The sequence below is a fragment of the Nelumbo nucifera genome, chromosome 6 (assembly GCF_055504915.1).
Source record: "Nelumbo nucifera cultivar China Antique chromosome 6, China Antique-T2T, whole genome shotgun sequence".
Taxonomy (NCBI): domain Eukaryota; kingdom Viridiplantae; phylum Streptophyta; class Magnoliopsida; order Proteales; family Nelumbonaceae; genus Nelumbo; species Nelumbo nucifera.
Genome location: NC_142654.1, coordinates 32574079 through 32599234, shown reverse-complemented (window position 1 = coordinate 32599234; position 25156 = coordinate 32574079). Strand labels below are relative to the sequence as shown.

General features: G+C 36.9%; 2 protein-coding genes and 1 non-coding gene across 3 annotated transcripts; 1 reads left to right on the top strand and 2 right to left on the bottom strand.

Annotated features, from left to right (window-relative positions):
• Positions 1 to 12156: 12156 nt before the first annotated feature.
• On the top strand, positions 12157 to 14694 carry LOC104606392 (large ribosomal subunit protein eL43z). The gene is made up of 5 exons (XM_010271552.2): positions 12157 to 12274; positions 13533 to 13572; positions 13958 to 14046; positions 14140 to 14222; positions 14506 to 14694. Exons 1-5 carry the CDS (start codon positions 12272 to 12274, stop codon positions 14567 to 14569), a joined length of 279 nt encoding a protein of 92 aa, XP_010269854.1. The 5' UTR covers positions 12157 to 12271; the 3' UTR covers positions 14570 to 14694.
• Positions 14695 to 15661: 967 nt separating this feature from the next.
• LOC104606391 (uncharacterized) lies at positions 15662 to 24862 on the bottom strand. Its single transcript, XM_010271551.3, has 3 exons — positions 23466 to 24862; positions 18201 to 18459; positions 15662 to 16364 (listed from the first exon to the last, which is right to left on the bottom strand). The coding sequence occupies exons 1-3, from the start codon at positions 24665 to 24667 to the stop codon at positions 16185 to 16187; spliced, it is 1641 nt and encodes a 546-aa protein (XP_010269853.1). The 5' UTR covers positions 24668 to 24862; the 3' UTR covers positions 15662 to 16184.
• LOC148790738 (U6atac minor spliceosomal RNA) lies at positions 22465 to 22587 on the bottom strand. Its single transcript, XR_016078193.1, has one exon. It is a non-coding gene; the product is annotated as a U6atac minor spliceosomal RNA (small nuclear RNA).
• Positions 24863 to 25156: the final 294 nt, after the last annotated feature.

Genomic DNA, 25156 nt, shown 5'->3' with positions numbered 1-25156 from the left:
GGATTAAGAAGAGCTTGAGAGGACCCTTCAATCTGGAGAGAAAGGACTAAGATTGCAGGCTGATGTAGAAAGCTAGAAGTCCAAAAAAAAAAGTTACAGTACAAAAAAGGATACTATACAATGTTATAGCCCCAAGAAGATCAAAACTCCTTTGAAAACTTCACCAAATCAGATGTTGTTTGTGGGTAGAATAGATCAAGTCTAGGTGACACTAGATCTGAAGTCCAAAGCTGTTGCAGTCCAAAAAAGGAAAATGTACAGTGTTGCAACCCCAAGAAGAAGATCAAAACTCCTTAAAAAACTTCACCAAATTAGATGTTGTTTATAGGTAGAATAGATTAGGTCTAGGCGACACTAGATCCAAAGTCCAAAGCTATTGCAGACCAAAAAAAGAAAGTGTACAGTGTTGTTGTCTCAAGAAGAAGATCAAAACTCCTTCGAAAACTTCACCAAATCAGGTGATGTTTGTATGAAGAGTAGATCAGGTCTAGGCAACACTAGATCTGAAGTTTGGCCTCGAACCAATGTCTCACAAGAGAGATCTAACGAAATCTCTCTTGTTGGTTATGCAAAGAAGACTAAACAGAAGGGTTGACCAAAACAGCCCTAACATGACAGGATTATTGCTTCCAGTAAGTTTCATGAGAGAGAGAGAGAGAGAAAAAAAAATAGATCAGAGAGCAACCTCCTCTGATACCATGTCAACACTCTTGTCTAAATAGAGAGAAGAACAAGAATAATCATAGAGGTGTCCAGAATGAATGACCCCCACCTTAAAGAGTCTCTTATATATTAAAAGATATGTATAATTACAAGAATGCCCATATAGGGCTGAAAGATAAAAGAAGAATAAGAAGTAATATACAACAAGGACTATACTAATAAGATACATCAAGTTATAGAGTCCCCACAAAAAAAAGTTGGAGAACCTTGTACCACGATTTTTTTTAATGTTGGAAATATATTAAAGAAACACATGTTCATAGCAAAAGGATTTGGAGTAGTTGCTACAAACTACAATGTTTCTAATGTTTGACCTCTAATAATTGCTATTTCATGGGGGGTTTTGTTTAACCTCTACTTTTTCCATCAAGCAGGGATGTGTAATATGAAGAAAAAAATTCTTTCATCTCCTCTTGATTGAACATGTGTAGCACTAGTTTAACTACAAACTAGAAAAAAGCTCAAACTTGTCTTGAATGAAGCCTCTAAATCCTTCTCTTGATTGAAAATGGAAAAAGAAAACCCATATTTAAAGAAAGATTAAATCCCGCAAATATGTAAAAATTGGAGGATGCAACTCGCAAATAGGGTCTTCTACGATCGTTAATGGTGTATAAATTTAGGGTTTCATCATGAGTTTGTTTGGAGTCCAAGGTCTATAGAGTTTTGTTTCCACTCCTTTTTTGTTCACTTTTACCTTTTATTGAAGTTAAAAAAGTAAAATATTAATCTAACGGGAGTTTTACCGTTTGGTTTTACTCCACACATGTGGGTGGGATGTGTTCATTTGTGATTCGAAGTGCTCCCACACCCAAATGAGTGTAAGAGATTTGGGCTCGAACTTATGGGCTTGAACTAGATAGAAATAAAACACGAAACAAATATACATCCCGCAAATAGTGAAACTTCCTATTAGCGGAAAAAGTTGTTCGTTTGCAGGCTAATGCACGATTCATTTTTCGACTTTCCAGGTACGCACGTGCGGCACAGTTTATAATGTAGAAGTTGCTCAGGAGTCAGGAGGCACCAGTAATCTCAGCACAGTATGCAATCCATGCCGAGAAGGGGTTCCTTTGGGCAGAGCAATTTGCCCACCCACCTCCGCGGAGGGACTGATAATCTCAGCATCCATCTTCATGTTCTTAACTGCATGGTTCAACACCAAAGTAAAAGCGAGCTCTGCTTCGAATTATCATGGTCGGCCATGGTAGCATTCATCACGTCCATGTACCAAGCAAAAGGTCAGGATCCTTTCGATCAACTTCCTCTTTTCCTCCTTGCTCTGCTTCTTCGCTTCTGCACATCCATTGCCCTCCGACAATTCCCCAACCTGAGCGTCGAGATGCAGAACAGGTTGGAATTCACCGGCAACTTGTCGAGAACTACATCTTTGGTTTTGGTTATTTGGATTCCTCTTCACAAAAAACTCGGGTGGTTAGCCTATCCATTGTGTGGGTGTCCCCTGGTGCTTACGACCATCTTGCCACTCAAACGGCTGTATGAACAGGTAAGATGCAGGGCCATGGAAGCAGTCCGGAGAGCGCTGTTGATACTCGGTAGCAGTTTCACAAGAGCCTCACCATCAGTTGTTAGTATGCAGCGTCGACGACTGCCAGTTTAGTGTTGTACTAGCTACTTGTAGGGTATATATAACCGGCCGTGTCCAGCTTGAGGCTTAACTGCCCTCGGGCGGACCGAGAGGGATGTTTATTTATTGGTTCTATGATTCTTCTTCTATCTTTACTTCCACACTATAATATATTCACATTAATTATACCCAACTATATTGGCTAATAAGGAGCTTGCTTGGTATGTTTCTTTTTTCTTTTTTCTTTTATTAGGTATTTTGGTTTTTATGATCACTTGGAAAGCAAACAAAGAGAAAAAAAGAAATAAAACTAATATAAGAGGATAGTCATTAGTGAAACAGTAACAAAGAATTGGACCCCAACATAAAGGGTGCCCTTTTCTTTCACACGATCACCACCACCCTGAACGAGCTCTGATTATCATATATGGGCATGGTTTGATGAGCTAGCCCTAACACAAAACCCCAAAAGAGAAAAAGCTACCCAATCTGAAAATCTTGTGGATTTTGATTCAAGTGGAGCCTACTCGAACTAAAACATCCATATATAGCATCGTCATATGTACCTCTAAAACCAACCAAAGTGATCAGTAACATATATCATGCAACCATATGCTTATTCTCAAAACCTGCTCTCCCCCAAAACCAGTCCCTTTACTAAAAGTCTGGACATAGAGAAAGGAAGGTGTTTGAAAATTGATGCATGTTTGTAAGTTGGAAGTCGAAAAAAGGAGACCAAGGGAATATGACTAAGAGAGAGAGAGAGATGAAAAAGGGGGACTATTGGATCAGTAAACAGAGTTTCCCGTGGAATTCAGCAAGAAAATGAGAACATAAGAAGAAAAAGGGGGATCAGATCGGTAAATAAAGATTCCGGCGAAGCTCTCATGAACCTGCAGGACTAGACATTGATCCCAAACATGGACGAGATTGACGAGTGGTGATATCGACTGATAGCCATGGGTAACGCAGCAAGATGGAGATGGATGTTCCCTCTGTTTTTATCTCTTCATGATGTCTTCTTTGTTCTGGTTTAATTCATAGTTCTTGGGATGGGACGGTTTTTGAAAATTGATAGGAAAAGTTAGACGGATTAGAAAACAGGGATACATAGGCAGGTTCGGAAATAGGTTCTGTTGACCTCTGACATTGTAGGCCTCTTCTTCGCCTGCTCCACCATGCAACCAACCTATTCCACAACACAAGCCAACCCCACATTCAGCATCACTACCATCTCCTCTGCCGTCCACTATCTCCCTTCCCTGTCAAACCTGTAGTAGTCATAGCATGCAAGAAGATGAATGAGGAATAGCGGGTTTGGTGAGGTAAAGAACGACACCAAGGAATGCTATTCAGGTTGTGCTTGGAGATGAGATGAAGCTCGCAGATCACATCGGTTTGGGTTTGCTATCCCAGGTGAGGACACTAGTTCTATCGATGAGGTCGCATGATGGGTTACAGAGAGAGAGAGAGAGAGAGAATGGTAGTCGAGGGAGAGAGAAGGAGAAAATGCAAGACAGAAAGGGGGAGAAGATAGGGGAGGAAGAAAAACTATCGCCACTGTGAGTTGCAGCGGCGGGTGGAACAGAGGAGGGTAGACTGAGAAAGAAGAAGAAGGACGGCTCGATTGATGTTGCCGAGGAAGCTATAGCGGTGATTGCACAGGTGGCCAGGTGTTTCGACAGGGGATAGCTCTCGAGAATGACAACGCTTGTGTTGATTTCGAAATCCTCTCCGAACATGTATCTTCCATACGAGATATAACCACCGCCACCACTAGCTGAAGATGAGATTTTTGCCTTCTTCACATTGCTTATGGTGAATAGAGAATTGAGAAACGCGCCAAACCATTCCCCTGGAAAGATTGGTTGCTTCACCATCTTTATACCACCGTAGATCTTTAATGCTTTTGTTGTGGTCCTAATGAAACCACCACCTTCATTCTTCAGTAGCTTTGGGTCCAAATACAAGGTAGACTTCCGCCTGACAATGACCTTCTTGCTCACCTTCTCCATCTATTTCTCAATCATACAGGTTCATCGAAGACTGTCCCTGTCTTCTTGTAAGAAACTGCTTCCTCTAACATTGTTGCTACTGTCGACTCAACTCAGTGCAATAAGGAAGAGAGAGAGAGAATGAGTGAGGAGAGAAAAGCTGACGAAATACTATGAGGGAGAAGGAGAAAGGAAGAAAAAAAATGAAAGAAGAAAGCTCGGGAAGAGGTTTTACCACCACTCCACTATTGGTTTGAGTTCAGGGGGTTGAAGACGAACAATGTAATGGGTGATTTCATTGAGGAAGGGGGAAAATAAATGAAAATGGGTGAACAGGAGGGAGATAATGAGGAGGATATGGGGAAGAAGAGACTGGAGGAGAGGGATTTCTCATCGTCTGTGTTCAATGTCGAGAGGGATTTCTCACCGTCGCACCGCCAATCGGAAGTTGCAGCGGCAACCCTTGCAGACAATTGTGATGGTGCTCCTTCTCTACTGTCGAGAGCTCTGTTCATCTTAACTAAACTACACATACGTGTTAAATTAAGGTTAACAAAGTAATTTTATTTATTTTTTGCGTTTAATTAACCTATAGGTAAAAGGGACATTTCATCCCTTTTGTTATGATTTAACGATGTTAATTGAAATAGTAGTGTTAATTGTATCATGCACATGCTGATTTTTTTTTTTAATTGTTTTGGAAGGAGAAACGGAATGGACCTATACATTATTTAATGGTGGATTGGTTGTTTTTCTTTTTGTAATTTGACAATACAATTCCTTTTTTGGCTATTTTGGAAAGGGGTCTTTTAATAAAAATTACAATGTAAAAAATAAACTAAAAATAATCAAAGACCGGTTCACCAATTAACCGATGAATTGCTCGTTTTGGTTCAAATTAATGTTGGTCCGATTTAAAAACAATGCTCATAGTTCGATTAACCCAATTGTGAGCATCCTAATTTAGATTTAGAGTTAAGATTTTAAGAGTTTAAGGTTTGGATCTAATAAATAATAATCAAAGAGGTGGTGGGGCATATGCCCTCCAACGTGGTAGGAGCCATATTGCCCCATTACGAAATTCTTCCCATGAATCGGGATTCACAACCATCTCCAATACTGTACTGACAAAAGCTTTTGAATTGGACAAAATTCTATCGAGATCAATGATGAATGATGAACCATTGAATTGGATTTACAATTACAATTTATATGTAGGTGCATTCGATGTTGAGTCAAAATCCTCTATGGGAGATGGCGATCAATAATGATATGCCATGTCATCCTAATAATGGCCCCACATATACAAAGCTCATCTTTTCCGACTCTGGATCTGCTCCTCATAGAGCGTGTCTTACACCGATTCACAGCATGTCTTAGCCGCTGCCAACACCCAATTTTTGCTCACTCCATCACCCTTCATCTTTGTACCCTCCTTTTAAACCCCAAATTACAACAAGATCAAGTTAAGACTTTACGAAACTAAAATTCTCTCTTTTGACATAATCCACAGATAGGTAAAAGCCTTGAAACCAACATTTCAACACCGACATTCGATCAGACATCACCTTTAGTTTTAGAAAACTATCAATTAGTTACACATCCATCGTTCATCACGCCAATTCCCTTTTTCTAACAGCCAATGTTTAAAAAATCGCAACATATTAGCCGATATGTATTATTCCAGCAACATTCTGATACATGGAACGCTACAAATTTGGTAGTTTCGTTTATGTTTGTCTATATTAGATCGATACGGACCGGTATTTTGAATGTATTAGTCGATACACATTGTAATATTAGATTCTCTCTCTCTCTCTCTCTCTCATAAATAAGCATATTTAATAATTCTATCTCTTTAATAACTCTTACATTTAAGGAAAGTTGTCCTAAATAACTTCTAATCCCCTATAATTATTACCTCTCTTAATAACTCATTTTCTCTCTTAATTAATATTTAATTACTACATTTATGACAATATTCATATTCAAATTTTAATTTGACCCACCATTAAAGTAATCTCATCGATAATATCTTATTATCTATCATCCTAAATTCATTTGACTAATCAAACCCCATCATTATGTTCGAAAACCCAAAAAAAACCCCAACATGACAAATTTCACGACCAAATTCCTCTATTTGACTATTAAAAATGTGAGATTCCATTTTGATTCGTCTCGTTAACTAATAAACCAATGACCCAGACTAAATATGTCAATCTACACCTCTAATCAAAGATCCATCAAATTCAGAATGTTCAAAAATGCTTACCCACCAAATTTCAACATAAAATTCTCCTGTTTAACTCTTCATTAAATAAAGATTCTATTTCAGCAAATCTTGTTGATCCAAACTTGTCATCCATAGATCTCCATCATCCTGGCCCTTTTAGCCAATCAGACCTCACCATTGTATTCAAAGACCCGGAAAAACCTAGCATGTCAAACTTTATGACCTAATTCACCCGTTTGACCATTAAACTAGGAAGATGTCATTTTGATGCACCGGATCGAATTGCAACCTCATTTGTCCCAACCTGAAACCTGAAAAGTGTGATGACTAATGTCAGACTCATTCTTGACCTGTTCAAACACCTGGACCAATGAAATTGAGCGTAATAGACCCAAAAAGACCAAAAACCCAAAGATACCCCACCTAAAGCTAAGAAATGACAAAACTGTATTTAAAAGTTCATCAAATTTATATTTTTGCCACTATCAACCCCAAATACGAGACTGTCATGATAGGCACACCCCAAACTCCCATTGGATGTACAAAACTCATGAAAACCACTCCTAAATCGAAAAAAAAAAATGTTTCATTAAATAGGAAAGCTTGACTGGGCATATGTTTCTTTAAATAATGTTTGCCTATTTACGTGAAAAACTTTTGTTGAATCCCAGGTACTATAGCTGAATGAATTCAGACTTGTCCCCCTCTCTTTCACTATAAATACTAATCTAATTCGAGCTCAAGGGGGGGGGGGGGGGGGAGGGGAGGGAGAAAGAGAGAAAAAACAAAGGAGAGATCCAAGACAAAGCATTCCTAATTCCCGTAGGTGCCCTGTTCATGGGAAAACCCCCAAGCATTTGAACCCGAAATTCCAAATTCGTTTTACTATGTTTCAGATTTGAAATTTGCATGAAAACTCTAAGCAATGAATAGTTTCAAACCTATTTTGAGTTTATCCAACCACTCTTTTGTTCAATTCGACTATTGGAAAACTCCTGTCAATGTTGTACACGAGAGGTAAGTCTCTCATTTTTGCATTTGAACCTGAATTTGTAATCTTTGTTCTCAATTTAGTTTTAGGTTGCTTAAAGTCTATTAACCATGGGAAGCTTGCATTCCTAGTTTCCTCTAGATTGAGAAAAAGAGGTAGAGAGGTGAGGGTCTTAGGGAAATGAATACCTAAAACCCGATAACATCACTTTAAATAAAATTTGGGTGAAGTAGGGAGCGTTTTCGCTTGATTTTAGGAGCTCTGAGCAACTATTTTCAGTGGTGTTTCACTAGAAATTGAGCCTGAGCAACTCCCGTATTAGGTTGCTATAGTAGCTTGGAGAGAGAGGTGCCTAACACCTTTCCTCTCCCCAATCCTTCCAAATTTAGAATCTTTTGATTTGGTGCTATTCCCATGTAGAACGGAATCACTATCAAAGCGAATAAATTGATTTTTCATATTTGAAAATGATGATCCATTTCCTCTAAAAATGGGTGGCAACTCCATTTCTTTGAGCCGACCATGAGCTTTCCGGAGCTCACAACCACATATGGGTGCCATTCCCTTGTAGGGCCTATTTGGTATTGATGTTGTTTATTTGAAAAAAAAGGTGTCACGTCAGAGCCACGTTGGCGATTCCACTTTTCAACGCCTTCCATGTTGTTTGGTTCTGGCGATTTTTGAAAAAGTAGTGAAAAATGGGCACACGTCGTAAATCGCATTCTTTCCAATGTATGAAACATCAAATCGGCGAGCTGTTACGATTATGTGATGTATCGCTTATGTGTATCCTAGCTATCATGTGAAAAGCATGTAATGGGTGCATATATATGAAAAACGGTGATAGAAATCACCTTACCAAATAGCATTTCCGCTTGGAAAGCATTGCATATTGCCTACGTGGCATAAACACTACCAAACATAAAATATGTGTTTGGTTCCATGGGCATATATCAAATAAACATTTATACTTGCTTTGGCATCAAAACCGAGAAAAGTGGGTGATAAACCATTTATTAACAACTAGGCACCATTAGGAACCATATCAACAAAATAATGAATAAACGTTTGACCGTTGGGAGAAGCATTAAAATGAAGCTTCCCCCAACGATTGGTTCACACATAAATCAATGTTAACTTTTATCAATATCGATGTGTATGAATTGGTATGATGGGATAAATGTTGGCATGGCAATGACATAGCACCATTTATCAAAATGCCTCTCAAAAAACTCCCACAAAACCAAACATATGCAAAAATGATATTTAATTATGAAAAAATGGGTAAGTAGGCGTGGGCATTTTTTATTGAAAATTGGTCCAAAAAACACTCATGCTACTAAGCACCATTGTATTTTTTATTCATGGGGAGATGTGGCTGTGAGGCGGGCTCAATAAGGAGCACATCCCAATTCTTGTTTTTGGTAATGTGTCACGAATTCGTGGTCAACCATCAATAATAATAATAATAATAATAATAATAATAAATTGGATGGTCCATGTCAGCATGTCTCTCCTTTGAGAGAAACTATTTATCTATTTTCTCCATTTTTTCTTATTCTCTTTTGTTTAAAAAATATAAAATAGTAATCATTGCTTCTCTTGATTAGATTAATAAAGCTACACATTATTAGCGAGAGACCTTTTGGTTTTCTAAGACCGCTTATTTTAATGCATGTTATTATTATATTTAAGAGAGAGAGAGAGAGAGAGAGAGAATAGTAATAATATAAATAGGTTGATATTAAACAATAAAAAATTATTAATTTAAAAATCTACTATAAAAATAAATATTAACAAAACTTCATAAATATTAAAAATGTGTTTCAATTCCACTTAAAAATCAAACTTAATAAATGTTAATAAAAATAAAAAATTTAAATATAAAAATATTAATGGATAGTTTTAATAATATTATTAGATAACTTATGAGTTGAGACCTTTGTTGTGCATAATGAGCTCATTAAAAATGATAAAAATGCAGAAACCATTTTATTAACAGTATTTTATTGCAAAAATTACTGAATAATAATGAAAAATACTAATAATTAATTAAAAATAAAAAATTTAAGTATAAAAATATTAATTGATAGTTTTAATAATATTATGAGATAACTTTGTATTAATGTATTTTTAATTAATTAATAATTTTTATGAGTTGAGACCTTTACTGTGCATAATGAACTCATTAAAAATGATAAAACTTAATGAAATTTTAAAATGTAGAACTTGTTTTATTAACAATATTTTATTACAAAAATTACTGAATAATAATGAAAAAATACCAACAATTAATTAAAAATCTAGAAAATTCTGAAAAACTAAACATAATTAAAATACTAAAAATAATTAAAAAATATCGAAAATTAACAATATTTTATATTAATAAGGGTATTTACTGAAAATTATTTAAAAGTATAATTAATAATATTTTATTATTAAAAATACCAAAAAATTATTAAGAAAATACCCAAGCCTGAAATTATTAAAACATATTGACAAGTAGTTGTATTTTTTATTAGCTATGGTATTTATTTAGTTATTTAATTTATTTTTACTGAAAGCAAATGCAAATTAATTTTTTAGTGACTAATATGCAAAAATAAATGCTGAAAATACTGAAAATTATTGAAAAATAATGAAAAAACACAAAAAACTGATTAAAAAACCGAAAATTCTGAAAAATATAAAGCTTAATTAAAATACTAAAAATAATTAAAAAATTAAATTAATTGTATTTTATTGCAAAAAATACTGTATAATAATGTATTTTAATTATTAATAGTAATATAATTGACAATAATTATTTTTAAATTATAACTAATAGTAATTATAATTTAAGTTATAAATATTAGAAAATTACATTTTATTACCAAAAAGTTATATTTAATTACTAAAAAATTACATTTAGTTAGTTTTAGCCACGAAATTAGCAATATTTCTAAAAATATGATAATTTCCAGAAATTACAATAACTAACAATATGATAATATGAATTGTAATATCTTAATAACTAACAATATTTTAATAATTAATAATAAAAAGTAATAAATCATTTATAACTTAACCTAACCCGGTTAGATCTATAAATTTGTAGGCTCAATCAACTATTTTCTTTTGAGTTAGGTCTAGAGATATGCACTATGCCCAAACATTATTATGGATATTTAGATTTGAAATTTAATTGGGTTTCAAACTTTTGGAGTCCAATGATGGATTTAGTGGATAGGGCCCAAGCTAAACAACCCTTAATAAGCTCAACTTGGAAGTTATATGCATATATGGTTTAAATATTATTATATTTAAATAACAAATTTTATATTAATATATAAAAATGTTATATATTTTTTTATACTAGACAAGAATTAAATAAAAAATTTAATTTGTAAAAAATCATAGTTTTATAATTAATACGGGCCTCTTTATCAATAAAAATTGTGCAAGCCCAAAGCCTGATCTGTACACAAAATGTCATATTTTCAGTATACTTTTATAAACTAATATTTAGTAATAATTTAATAAATTAATAAATTAATAAAGTAATTAATTTATATTTCCTAATAGTAAATTGATATTTATTAATAATTTAAGAAGCATATATATATATATATATTATATTTATTATATATATAACATAAGTACTTTTTTATATATGTAATGAGCCCGGATCATGCTTATTTGAGAAAGCACGAGCTCGAGCCCATGGTTCTAAAATTTTGTCCAAGCTTGAAAATAACGAGTTAGGTCGGGCCGGGTTGTCGGGCTACTCGACCCATGAATAGGTCTAATTGTATATATAAACAATTATATACATAAAAAATCATAGCTTGGCCCGGTCCACGACTTGGCCTGGCCTAAGTCTCGGCCCATGGACCAACCCTGCCCATGGCACGACATGGGCTCCTGCGGGCTTGGGCCGTGGGTTGTGCCGAATTGACCCCTCAATTATCCTAGGGGAGGGAGGCATGACCCGGGACGCCCGTGGGCCAACACGGCACGGCACGCACTTTGTGCAGGCCTCATGCAAGTCGTATCGTGCCGGCCCAACACAACCCGATTTACACCTCTACTCGAACCCGCCCAATAGTAGGGGCAGGGTAGGGAAATTCGAGGATTCCCCATCCTTGATGAGGAGTGGGATGCCTTGCCCTTAACCACCTGACACTAGAGATGAGGCAGGGATGGGGTAGAGTGTCTTGACTATGGGGTAGGCATTAATAATTGTTAATTATTAATGAAATTAATAAAAATGTGAGCTTTTGTAATTATTTGTATTTATTCAAAGTTAATCAAAATTTCATTTAAAAATAATAATAATTATTAAAATTACTACAAATTATTAATAAAACTAGATTTATTAAAAATATTTATTCATATTAAATTAACAATAATTATTTTTTGTAAATCAATATTAAATGAAAAATACAATTATTAAAATTTTAAATATTAACAATAACTTTGAATATTTTTAGTTAATTAATAAATTTTGATTAATAATTTAATATTAATTAATACTAAATAAAATTATTAAATCTTTCAGATTATGCACGGTCCCCGCTAATTAGTACAACCGTAGGCGATTCAAACTCGGGCGTGACGGCCCCAATACGCAAACGCTGCGCGACGCCCTCCGTATTTACATGTGCTATAAAAGCTAACAACAAAATAGGGTTTCCGCCTCCTCAAGCCTCTGCCGTGTCCGGTCTATCGCAGTTGCCCTCCACTTCAGGCGAGCCACAATGGTACACAATCTCTTTCTGTTTGTTAATCTGTGGGTTATCTCATTTCTAGATCAATGGCTACTTTTAGATTTCTCAGATCCTTTATCTCTGTTACTCGTTTTCCGTTCTTTTTAAGTCAGAAAGCTAGTGCTGTACTTGATGATATAAAGAGGACTAGATAGATTTTCTAGAGTGGTATCAATCCGTCTTGAACGCCTTCTGTAATTGATAAAGGAAAAAGTGAGAGAAAATAATCACAAGTTGTTCTTCTGTGTCCCTTTCAATTCATTTTTTCAACTCTACTCAATGAAGATTTGCCCCAATTATATGGGCTCGGAGTCTTGAATCCTGTTCCGCCATTCTAAAATTTTCAAACCATATTGTCGTTGGAAAATACCCAAAGCTTTTACTGGGGAATGCTACCAGTTAATCGTTTCTCTGTAACCGGAAAACCAGAAAAAGAAAAAAGGACAAGAAGGGCGCGTATGGGTTATGTTCTTTTTAGTTGTAATATATGATAACCTGTAAATGCAATGGCAACGAGACCTGATACTTATGGGTGCTTCTGTAGTCTCATGAGATTGTTCAACTTGTTGACTTGTCTATGGTTGTTAATTGTTACTGGGTTCTCGTATTTGGGCATCTGTGTTTTCCTTTTTACTTTATGCTTGCCATAGCAGTGGAATGATGGTTTTTAAATCTTAGAGGTTATTGGGGTCCTTTGAAGCATATGGTTTTCCAATCTTAGTGGCTACTCGGCTATGGTACATAGACATTTCAAAATGGTCACCGTGTTGTGTTAGACACTTTAGTTTAAGTCATGTGTATCTGATGTCTTGTCCATATTGTTTTCTTTACTTTAGTTTAAGTCATGTGTTTTCCATGTGTATCTGATGGTACATAGACATTTTCTGACTCTAGGACATTACATGACCACTTTTGTTAAACAGTTTCTGAGGCTTCTCAAAATACTTACCGTTCTTGCTTATTGTTGGGAAGTATGGGAAATGCAAAAGTCTCACCCTGGAAAAACATTTAATTCTATTTGAAAAAAAAAATGATTGAGAAAAACATTTAATTATATGGGGAATGCAAAAGTCTCACCCTGGAAAATGTCTAAGATTTCCTTGGTGAGGGCTACCTGTGTTATTGTGTGCATGAGTTCTGCAACTAAACTTAACATTCAACTTCATTTAAATTCTATTTTGTAAGTCATTCGCAGTATTGAGATTTTTGAATTAGATTTAGTTTTTCTAGTGACTGTTATTCTATGGTGCAGACTAAGCGAACAAAGAAAGCAGGCATTGTTGGGAAGTATGGTAAGCACACAAAAAACATGTTAATCCTATATTTTCTTTTGAAGTTTGTACCTCATTCATTGTTGGTTGCCTACACCCAGTAGGTCCGTAAGGTATTGTTTAATTATTCATTGTTGGTTGCCTCTTGAAAATGGCGGTACTGACAAATTCCAAGCTGATTTAACCTCCTGGTTGCTCATTTTGCTAACTGAAAATAAAGAGTTAATGGTCATGGAATTTTGTTTTTGAGTCTGCTTCCTAGATCCCCTAAATCAAGTTGGGCTATGACCCTACCAAGATGCATTTAGGTATGCTTGGTTTGTAGGCAACAAATATGGTCCGGATGGCTCAATTTGTCAAGTGTAATACTATAATTAAACTGAGGCTCGTATGCAACTCACTTCAGGTACCCGTTATGGGGCCAGTCTTCGGAAGCAGATTAAAAAGATGGAGGTTAGCCAGCATAGCAAATACTTCTGTGAATTTTGTGGGAAGGTAAAATGCTTTTCATGCCGAATATGTATTTGGTGGCTTTCTGTTTCAGTTGATGTGATGCAAGTACTTATTGTAGTGGGTGAAATATTGCAGTATGCAGTGAAGAGGAAGGCTGTTGGAATTTGGGGTTGCAAAGACTGTGGCAAAGTTAAAGCTGGTGGTGCTTATACTTTGAAGTAAGGAACTAAGGATTATCATAATTATCAATTATCATACTCCTTTATAAACTGAGTCTGGATCTGCTCCTCACAATGCATGTCAGCCTCACATTGGGAACATCTCCCGTACTTTGTATTGTTATTTATGGGAAGATGTTCCCAATACACGGTGGGATGGGGTGTGAGGTGTGCTCTGCGAGGAGCAAATCCTGATCCTTGTAAACCAACTCTCTCTCTCTCTCTCTCTCTCTCTGCACATCCTTTGAGATACTTACTGCAGTTTGTTGAACTGTTAATACAGCACTGCCAGTGCCGTGACCGTGAGGAGCACCATTCGCAGGCTGAGGGAACAAACTGAGGGTTGAACCTCTTTTTGATAATTTTATAGTCTATTTTTATTCCTTTTTGTATTTTGCATCTTAAATGCAAAAGTATTTAACTTTTTGTAGCAAACTTCTTTATTTGATTTATGGAATATTAGTTACCAGTATTGGTTGGCATGGCCAATTTGTGAACATTGTTCTGCCGGAGATTTTCTCGTTCCTTGTTCCATAGGCCAATTGCAACAACTGTGGAGACGCCATACCCACTTTTAGGAGTATAGTGATCTGCTCTGCTCGTATTTGAATGCAAGGTTCAAAGTATCATTATGTATCGATCTGGGCTTCTGATACGCCCCTACAGTGGGTGTATTAGGGGTCTGACCGGTTCAGGGGATGGAGGGGTCCTAGATTGGTTCTCCTGAACCAGTTTAAAAAAAAAAATAAAAAAAGGTAAAAAAACAAGTATCAAAATGCCCGATATGCCCCCACCAGCGTATCAGGTGTACCGATATTTTGAACCTTGTTTGAATATTAACACTTAACAGAATCACATTATACTGGCGCGCCTTGACCTTGTGCAAGTGGCCCTTGGTTGAATCGCATCCTAATTAATATATATTGCAGATTATTATGGAAGATACTAAGCTTTAGAGGTCTGAGGCTTTCTCTAATCGTCCATTATCAATCCAGCACCTGGGATAGAAACGAAACAATAGAAAACCCCAGGCCCCAGAGAAAAAAGAAAAAGATGGGGTAGCCGGGTATGGCATGGAGCAGGGATCACGTATGCATTTTTAAGACGCATAATACCAGTCAAAAATCGCGGAAGACGCAATGGCCCATGGCTGCAGTTGCCCACCTGCAACTCAACTCAACTCAACTAAGAACAGCCCACCCATTTCAAATTCAATATTCATCGAGGTTTTTTGGGAGATGAGGCTGATCAAGCATCTGTCCTGCAAGTTGCAACCGGGTATGAATTCCTTGTATTTTATTTTGCCTTTGCGTTGCAATAAATCTGATTAATCATGAGTGAAGGATGCAGGATTTACAATGCTCGCTGACCATGGGATGTTTCCGTTTATCCTGGTCAGGTCTAAGCATCTAACCTCAGTGAGAGAGAGAGAGAGAGAGTTGTTATGGTATTAACTCCCGTGATACTCTTTTATGACAGCCATCAATAGTTCACATGCAAGATACAACACAATGGCCTCGCTAAGGTTTAACCAAAGCACCGCCATATAGATGACAAGTAACCTAACTACCCCTTTACAATAGAGAAGCAAAGCAAAGACAATTAGAAATCACCAAGATAATCGAGCACCTTGGTCGTGGTAGTGCCATCCTTCAGTTCATTAGTGCATCATCTCTCATTCCTATGTACATGTTACACTGAAAGCTAAAAGGGAGACACAGAGACAACCTCCTCCTCAATCAGCCACTTTGTTTCAACAGAAATGTGGTTCCAAGCAGGCACCTCGCAATTGCTATCCTCTTGATTTCAACAAGTAAATAGCAAAATGCAAACAAGAAAATAACAATACAGAACAAGCTGTAGGGGGGCAAAATTCAACTTGATGCAATTCAACCACTAATCCTCCTTCGCCTTCGACCCATCTGCGGTTAATACAAGATGCTGATGATGAATGACCCGTTGTCACACAATTGGAATTGGTACGTCATCTTTGTTATTGTTGTGATGCATTCGCTTCTGGACAGCCTTTACAGCAGCAACTCTCGCTGCATTGGCTGCCTTATTAGCTGCAGCAACAGCCTTGTTCACCCTCTCATCAACTCTGGCCACATTGTATGCCTTCTCTGCTGCTCGCCTAGCTTCCTGGTAATGGGAATGACCAAATCAGAAAATTCCACTTTTCTTTCAATGGTTCTATCAAATTTTCTCAATTAAAGTTTCCCATTTAGTATCTTCACTTGCTCCTTTATGGTCCAAGTTTTAGGCTGTGTTTGCTTTCAAAGAGAGAGCAGGGAAAGGTAGGGAAACCTATATAAGGATTGTATAGGTTTCCCTACCTTTTCTTTCAAACCAAACACAGCTTTAAATTTTCCTAGTTTTGTAGAAAATGTGATCAACCATGTAAGTACCCTTCTGGGTTGGATCATTCAATGGCAGTATGCCAGTACCTAAATGTAAAAAGTGCACTGGCACTAATTGACCAATTGCACTCTGCAATGGCCACTATCCGATGCATGGGATCATCCAATATTTGAGATGGTAAGATGATCTTTGGTTGCATGCTAGGTGAATGCAAATATGCAATGACTAAGAAATTCTAGACCACCATTACCACACCCAAAGAGGCAGTACACCAAGGTTGATGGTTTAAATGACAATTGAAGGATGACTCTGACTGACTAATTAGATTGACTAGTAAGTTGCACTTTATGCAGATAATTCAAGGTTATTGCTTAAAAACTGAATTATTAAATTTCACGAAGCCTTGAGGCCTTAAGGTGAAGCGGAGCCAAAGAACCCAGACTCAGGCACCTTTCTCATGTCCTAAGAAGCCACCACCTCAGTTCTTGAGAGCCGTACACCTCATATAAAAAAATTGAAATTGAAAAATAAGAAAAATTATTATAAATTAATTATAACACTTTCCAAACTCAAAAATCTACCATAATCTTTTTTACCCTAAAAAATCTATTTTTCTCACTAAATGTAGATGTTAGAATAGCATCTCTACTCTATTTCTCAATGTGTTCACCCATGACACAAGATAGTGGGACCCACCGATTTTCAAAACATAATAGTTATGATTTTCTTTAATAAACAATAAATAAAGTAAAATATCATTCATAAAAAACAAAGTAAAATATCAATATAATAAAAACATGAATAATATCCACTCATTACTTACAGGCCATTTAGTTCTAATAAACAAATTGTATATGACGAAAAATATTTACTGTGGTTTCTTTTTGATGCCCTAATCTAATTACAATCAACAAAAATACCTTTGTATGGACAAATTTTGCATAGTGTTTGGGCTGGGTCTTTGCTCCTGCACCCCCAACCAAGCCCTGGTATACTTGCTTCAGCTCAGGCACCTCTGCTCCAACACAACCCCCCTTTGCTAGTATTGATTTTTTTTTTTATTTATATGTAAAAAATGTCATAATTGTAATATAAAATAAAAAAACATATTAAAAAGACTATACATGTAATAAAAAGTAAAAATCTATAAGTTGTCTATGAAATAAATAAATTATATTAGAAAATGTAAGAAGCAATTATAAATCATTCAGCTTGTTATATAGACACAAATAAACTAGGAAATATGCAAATTAAGTAAATGGGTTACTTTATTTGGGCAAAGAAGGCTATAGCCATGAAACAAACTAAAAAGTAAAATTTCAAAAGCATAGAATTAATATTAAACAAATATATATGGAAGTAAATATAAAATTTTGTTATGAAATAAAATAATTAAGACATATCCACTGTTCAATTTGCTTTTCCAAGCACATTTGGTTTTATTAAAGGCTAAGGATTGAAGCACATTATTTTACTATTGCCTAGGTGTCACCTAACCACACAAGGAGGCCAGAAAATGCCTCATTGCTGGGTTGACTGCAAATGAATTTGACGATTATGCTTGTCAAAACTTGCACAAACCCTTCCCAGGTGATGAGTGCAGGAAAGTGAAGTTACCTGGACAGCATTCAGCACTTTAGAATTGTTAACGGCAATTGGAGATCCAGGGTGGGTGTTCTGTGTGCTTGGAATATCTAGGATACCATTTTGCCAATGACCAGACTGTGTCTCTCCATTTCTGAATGTGTACATCCCAAGCCCTTGCCTTCTTCCCTCATGCCACGCTCCTTCATATCGATGACCATTTGCAAAACGATATACTCCAAAGCCATGCATCTTGTCTGCAAAATATTCTCCAGCATAGGTGTCCCCATTTCTACATTTGATACAAATCAGATTAATTTTTTTATCATTAAATTTATTTAAAATATGATATAAATCTGCATACCAGTAACCACCTGCAAACAGATCTAATCAGATTAATCTTTGTATCCTAATCTTTCTTAAGTGTAGCCACATAATAGGACTCATTATCTGGCAACTGTAGATAAAGATACAATTCCGTTTTTCCATATTTGGCACAAGGATGTGGTAGACAACCAAACTAATCCAACAAAATAAAATATTCTCACTCTCCATCAACAAAAAGAAAAGAATAATTCAATTGCACTTGACCACTTCTGTTAAGAAATCATATGCTTGGATAGGCAGTCTCTCACCTAATTCAAGCTTAAGCTATGGTACAGAAATGGATAAAGAATTGGTAGAATGATCCAGGTGTAGTAAAATAACCTTCAGATGAGGACAATCCTACCATACAGCTCTTGAGATCTTATACTGAAAATTGAAGATAATATCTATGCAGAAGGAAGATAATCTCTATGAAAGCCACTCTAGGCAGAAGGAAGAACTGTCACATTATTTTTTGAGGAATTATTCATACTATACCTTGAAAACCTTGAGGAATTAAGAAAGGGCAAAAAGAGAAAATGTTGAACTCAATCACTGTTGGTTAATTGGACTTAATTACTTGCTTCCCTACTTCCACGATTATACTGGAAATATTGGATCAAACTTCTTACACAAGAACTGTATATGAAGGCAAAGATGCCATTGTTGTATATTCAGGGCAGTGCATAACTTCTCCTTGACAGAGCAGTAAAGATCCTGGGGGAAAGCTCTTAAGGCTATGAGGTACCCTAGAAGTGTCCATGCAATATCTGGTGTCATCAGGTATTGGACAATGGTATACTAGGCATGTGCAGCTATCTAGGTAGGTAATTAGGTATATAATCTCCAACATGCTGTTTTGTGGAGTGTATGGGAGAAGAGAAATTCTAATCCAAAACAAAGAAAAATTATAATGGGCATTTGAGGAATTGCTTATATTTCTGGTTATTGACTATTCCATAGATTGGAGATCTTTGCTAGTCTTTATATGTGTTATGCGATGTTGAGAGGATGGGATATTATTATAGCAAGATCAGCTCCTTACAGAGTCAAAATTGATTGGGTCAAGAAACCCTTATGTGAGAATACCACCAAATTTAATTTTATTGAAGATGGGATAGGATAACATTCATTGAACCTTGGAAATTCAAGCTATCATGTTCAGATAGGTACCACGTTCAGCTAATTCAGTGGCAGATAACCTAGCTAGGGCTGCATGTGAAGAATGGAATGGTGAAAGCCGTGAAACAGGATTCATATAACTGACCCCATATAGTTGGGATAAGGCTTAGATGATGATGTAGATAGGACCCCAAATTTTGCATTTCCCCCCTGGTATAAATTGCTTCCTAAAGGTTCAAGTCCCAAAATAACATCCTACATGGATTCCGAAAACTTCAGTGAGATGAGGATTTTCTTGTTTAATAAAAATCAAATTTATTAAAGAAAAAAAAGGAACAAAAACAATCTCCAGTGATTAGATGTCACCTATGGAGGAAAGAAAATAACCAACACTCAACCAATCCAAAATTCAAAACCCAGATATATCTGCAAATTTCAAAGATGATACACCAGATCCAAGCACCCATATGATATACAGGATGACAAAATCCCCCTCTCTGTTGCACCTTTCTCTACAACAAAAATATCAGAGAAGTATACCTATTTGTTTTTTTTTTTGAATGAGAAAATTTCATTAAAAAGGAAAAAGAGATACAATAGAAGATGATAAGATATCATCCAAAAGGAGAACACAACTCAAGACCCAAAACACTTGAAACCCTACAAAGCAAAACATAGTACCCCTTAACACCTAGAAAAAAAACACCCAACTTACACATCTGAACCTGCCACAGGCCTCCCCCACAGCCTTAAACGTATGAAAACTCCAAGCATGTAATGGAATGCCAAAAATCACCAACCACACCAAGCTCGTTGGACCTATGTTTCTGATAGCACCAACCAAAGGAGATCGCCTTCCTATTCTAAATATGGAGATCGCAGTTCACTTTGTTTTCGTTCCAATACAAGATTTGCCTCCTCCGTTCTATCAAAAGTAAATAGAAGAGAACAAACACTCAACTTTCTAACCTACAAAGTCTTTTTGGGCACCAAGCTGCCACAGCCCAATCCCTAACAGCTTCTGCATCAGGTTGAGAGTTCACAAATCGACCAACTAGACTCTTTCCAAAATCCCGAGATTACCGTACGCCTCACTTGGTGTGTCCACCCAAACCTTCTGCATGGTCCTTCCTGAGATTAACGTACGCTCAACATCTTCCGCATAGGGAGGTATTTTCTTGATTCAACTCTTCCTCCAAGTCATAAAATACTTTGAGGACCTAAATGCTTATAACAGAAATCAGAAACTCAGTCTAACTAAAACCAGCACTAACAAAACCATCCTCCCCATAAGAGAAGCAATACTGTAGAAATCACCTGCCATGTCTTGCAGATAAAACTGTTGAAAATATAATATTTGTTATCATTTGCATCTGCAATACACATACATCTAATGCTCTAGAACAACCTTCTAAATGGTATCAGGCATATCCTCTTACCCCATTTTTCTCTCCCCTCAAACATTACTAGTTCACTACCAAACTCTCTTTGAGTGTTGCTTGAACTAGCAATGGAAAGCAATACCTTTAGTGTTCATGATTTCCCATTACTTGGTATTCATTTTGATTATTAATTATAAGTTCAAGGATTTGACTTTTTTTGATGAATTTCAAGTTTTTGACTTTTTTTGATGAATTTCAAGTTTTTGACTTTTGGTCATCATCATCTTTTAAGCCTTATACCATCCATAAGGGGTTGGCTACATGAATCCTGTTCTGCCATTACTTTCTGCTCAATATCATATCCATTGTTAAATTATTTCTCACTACTAAGTTCATTGCAAATCCTATCTTTTCTAGTCGTCCAACTCATCCATCTCAGCATTAGCAGTTTTTCCATACTCGTTTTATCACATTATTATTATTTCCTGAATTTAACCAAAAATAGATATCAAAATATGGGTGGGCATTAATGGTAAAAGTAAATCGAAGACAGAAAAGAAGGATATAAAAATGGAATAAAATGAGGAAGAGGAGTCAAACTTGGAGGTTGTTTCATATAATTAAAAAACAAAAAACTAGGTATTAGTTCTTCCATCAAATCTTCATAGCTGCCAATAATCCATCAAAACTGGGAGCTTGCATATGAATGATGCATGCTTAGGTTGCTTCTCCAATGCCGGTTACTTCTACTTTCCTTTTTTTTTTAATTTTTGGGTGGGGTGGATAACCAAGGCACACCCTAGATTTGAGGCCTGACATAAGGCCCAGTTATTCAGCCCTACACACCATTGTACTCAATGTCTCTATTAATAGAATTAAAAGGAAATCAGAGAGCAGGTTGACATGGAAGAGAGCTTCAAAAAGTTTACCTAAGGCAGATTTTAGAATGATAGAGGACGAAATGGTAGATACACATGGATGGATCCATCTCCTCTATTACCTCCCATCTGGAGCTGTATTCCTCCATTTCACTCCAATCTGGACTTGTTTCATAACAAAGATGCTCTTTTAGGCCCCTTAAAGGGAAAGATCTCTTTCCTAACTTCTGGCTGCATTCTATCAGCTATTAAAGTCTCTCCAAAGCCCATATGTTTGTATATTCAACTACATAGGCTTATTATGGGTTTGAGAATGGGATAAACAGCCAGCCATTCTGGATAACAGCCAATATGAGCTCTTTCTTTCCCCTAGACCAAAAGGCAACTCTGATGTTCTCAATTTAGCCTGTACTTCTGAGGGAATGAGTACTAGGACAACTCAATATTTGGGCCTTCAACCAATGATGCTCAACCAATGGACAAATGGCTAAAAAATCTTCCCTACAAATTAAGCCTTTAATCTTAACCATATGATAACCTGATCAATATGCAACCTGTTGGGTAAAGATCCACATAAGTGTGCATCCCCAACCATATGCATGGTAAAAGGTAAGACTGAAGGTCATTCCTGTCCTTGTCAAAGTAACAACCATCTCTCATTTCAATGAACACAATATGTCTATATATGAAACCTAGCATATAGTCACAACTTTAAAAACTTCAAATTATAAATCAGAGGGACCACAAAGCCACTGCTGGAGCAAGAACCAGAAGAATTTACCCCTTTCTGATCCAGACTGGGAAATGAAAAACTACTAGATGTATTGGCACCTACTAAGTTAAGAGAGAATAAATAGTTTGTATAAGCATAGGGTTGAAACCCCCACCCCTTGCTTATTTGGATGTTTTTACACAGATGGAGCTCCAATTCAATAGACTTATTCAATCCAAATTTATGCCATAGTTTTTAGATGGAGACCCCAGCCAGAAGTAGCAAGCTACCCTCTCCTGGTGACTCAAACTAGTATGCATCCCCCTATTCTCATTGCTTAAGTTGGGACAAATAGAGAATGAAAATGCAGAAATAGGGGGGTAGCCTTTTTTTCCTATAACATAGATGCTCATTATTAAGTAAAATAATTGTAACCTTTTTTTCATAAGCCACTAGAGATGACATTAAAGATAACATCAAGGAATTAATTAAATGGTCATTTAATTGTAACCATAACATCAAAGAATTTGTCATCCAAACTAACTCAAACATACTCCAAATACATGGGACTGAGTTTTAAATTCATAAACCTAACAGACTTGAAAGCTTGGGCCAGAAATCCAAACATTTAATAAATCCATGACTGCAAATTCAACCATCCACGCCTAATAGCCTAGAAGAATGTGCAGACACAGCAATGCGGCATCAGATATCTAAAATATCAAATTGCAATTATTCACTATTCCATCATACCAGTTTGAAAACCAGAAAAATTCAGTCAATCAAAGATAAAAACTAAATACTAGTGGAGAGACCCAAGGTCCAGTATCAAAAATACCTAAAATGATAGTGACCAAGGCCATGCTTGACACCCCACTTGAATTCCCCCACATATCGACTTCCATCCTCGCAGGTATGAACGCCGCATCCATGGCTCTGCCCGTTTGACCACTCTCCAGCGTAAACGTCTCCAGTGTAAAACCTATATACCCCAAGACCATGCCTCAGACCCTGTCTGTACTGCCCACGATATCGACTCCCCCTTGCCCATGTCTCCACCCCATACCCGTCGTACTTCTCGTCGACCCAATCGCCCTCATACCTCCCGCTCATGTAATAGTAGTAAACTCCACTCCCTGAACACTTTCCCTTATGAAATTCACCCTCATAGACATCGCCGTTACTGTAAACCTGAACGAAATATCCGGAATTGATCCGTTTCTCAGATTTTGGCTTCGACCCAATTGACCAAAGGACCGGTGAGGACCGGCGGGAGGCCGGGGAGGATAGCTTGAGAGGGAATGAGCGAGATAGGAGGAGTCGGATTGATGGCAGCCGAGGGAGGGCTAGATTAAGGGAAAGGAGGAGTACAGCGCAGAAAGCAAGAAAAGAGAGGAAGTCAAGGAGGAAGGACCTGCGGGGGTTGGATAGGAAGAAGTAGAATGATGGGAAAGAGAAGAGGAGGAGGAGGCGAAGATGGACGCGCAGGCGGCGGACGTGGCGAAGGAGCCGGAAGGCTGCGGCCTTGGTTTTCGACGAAACGTGAAAAGGAGATAGAAAAGACGAAGCCGGCGATGAAGATGACAAGTTGGAAGGATACGGCGAGGAAGTAGTATGGTGGTGCTGGTATTGGTGGAGAGAAGATAAGGTGGGAGAACTTGAGAGGGTTGAAGGCGTGTGGTTCATTATGGGTCTCTTGTGGGGGGCCGAGAGAACAGTTTTGGTTGATGAATTGGAGGTGGGTTCATCTTCAAACTGTGTTTGGGTTTGATTTTGATGTGTCGTTACTGTTAGCGATGTTGGTGGTGGTGGTCCTGGAAGGGATGCTGATGTCGATACAGATGATGGGTAGCCAGGAAAAGATGGAGGAGGGATTTGGATTTGGATTTGGATGGCGTCCTGGGTTTGAGAGATTGAGTGGTTTTGAGATTGAAGGAGGTTCTTCTGGTAAATAGAAGGGAAAGGCGGTGTTGGGTTGAAATCGGAAGAGACCCCGCTGCTTTCTTTTCCGATCTGAACTTCGGATTTCTTATGACGCATTACATAAAAAAATAATCCCCTTTTCTTCTTCTGCTTCTTTTCGTTCTTCTTCTTCTTCTTCCTTATATCTCTGTGGAGCCACTGTTGAATGAGTTGGGATTGTCGTATTCTCTCACCTCTCCCTTGTTCTCTTCTCCTCACCTCTGAGAGTTTGGGTTGATTTTTTTACCTTTCAGTGTCTGCCTATAATTTTCTGTTTTGTTTCCTTTGTTCGTTTCTGGTTTTGGTGTGACGACGTTTTTCGCAGAGGGAAATAGGTGTGCGGAAGAATTGATTTTCAGATTTTGGCTTTTGGGATGGGAAATGGCCAAACTAGCCTTGGAAAATATCCTTAATTTCGTTTTAAATTACTAAAATGACACTCCATTGCCGGATTTCTGGAAAATCATGAATGTACCCTTTATCTTTCTAATATTTTAATTTCATGTTCATCTTTCTAATAGAAGTTAAATATGAAATAAGGAAAGTGAAACAAGTGCAGAAACAGAA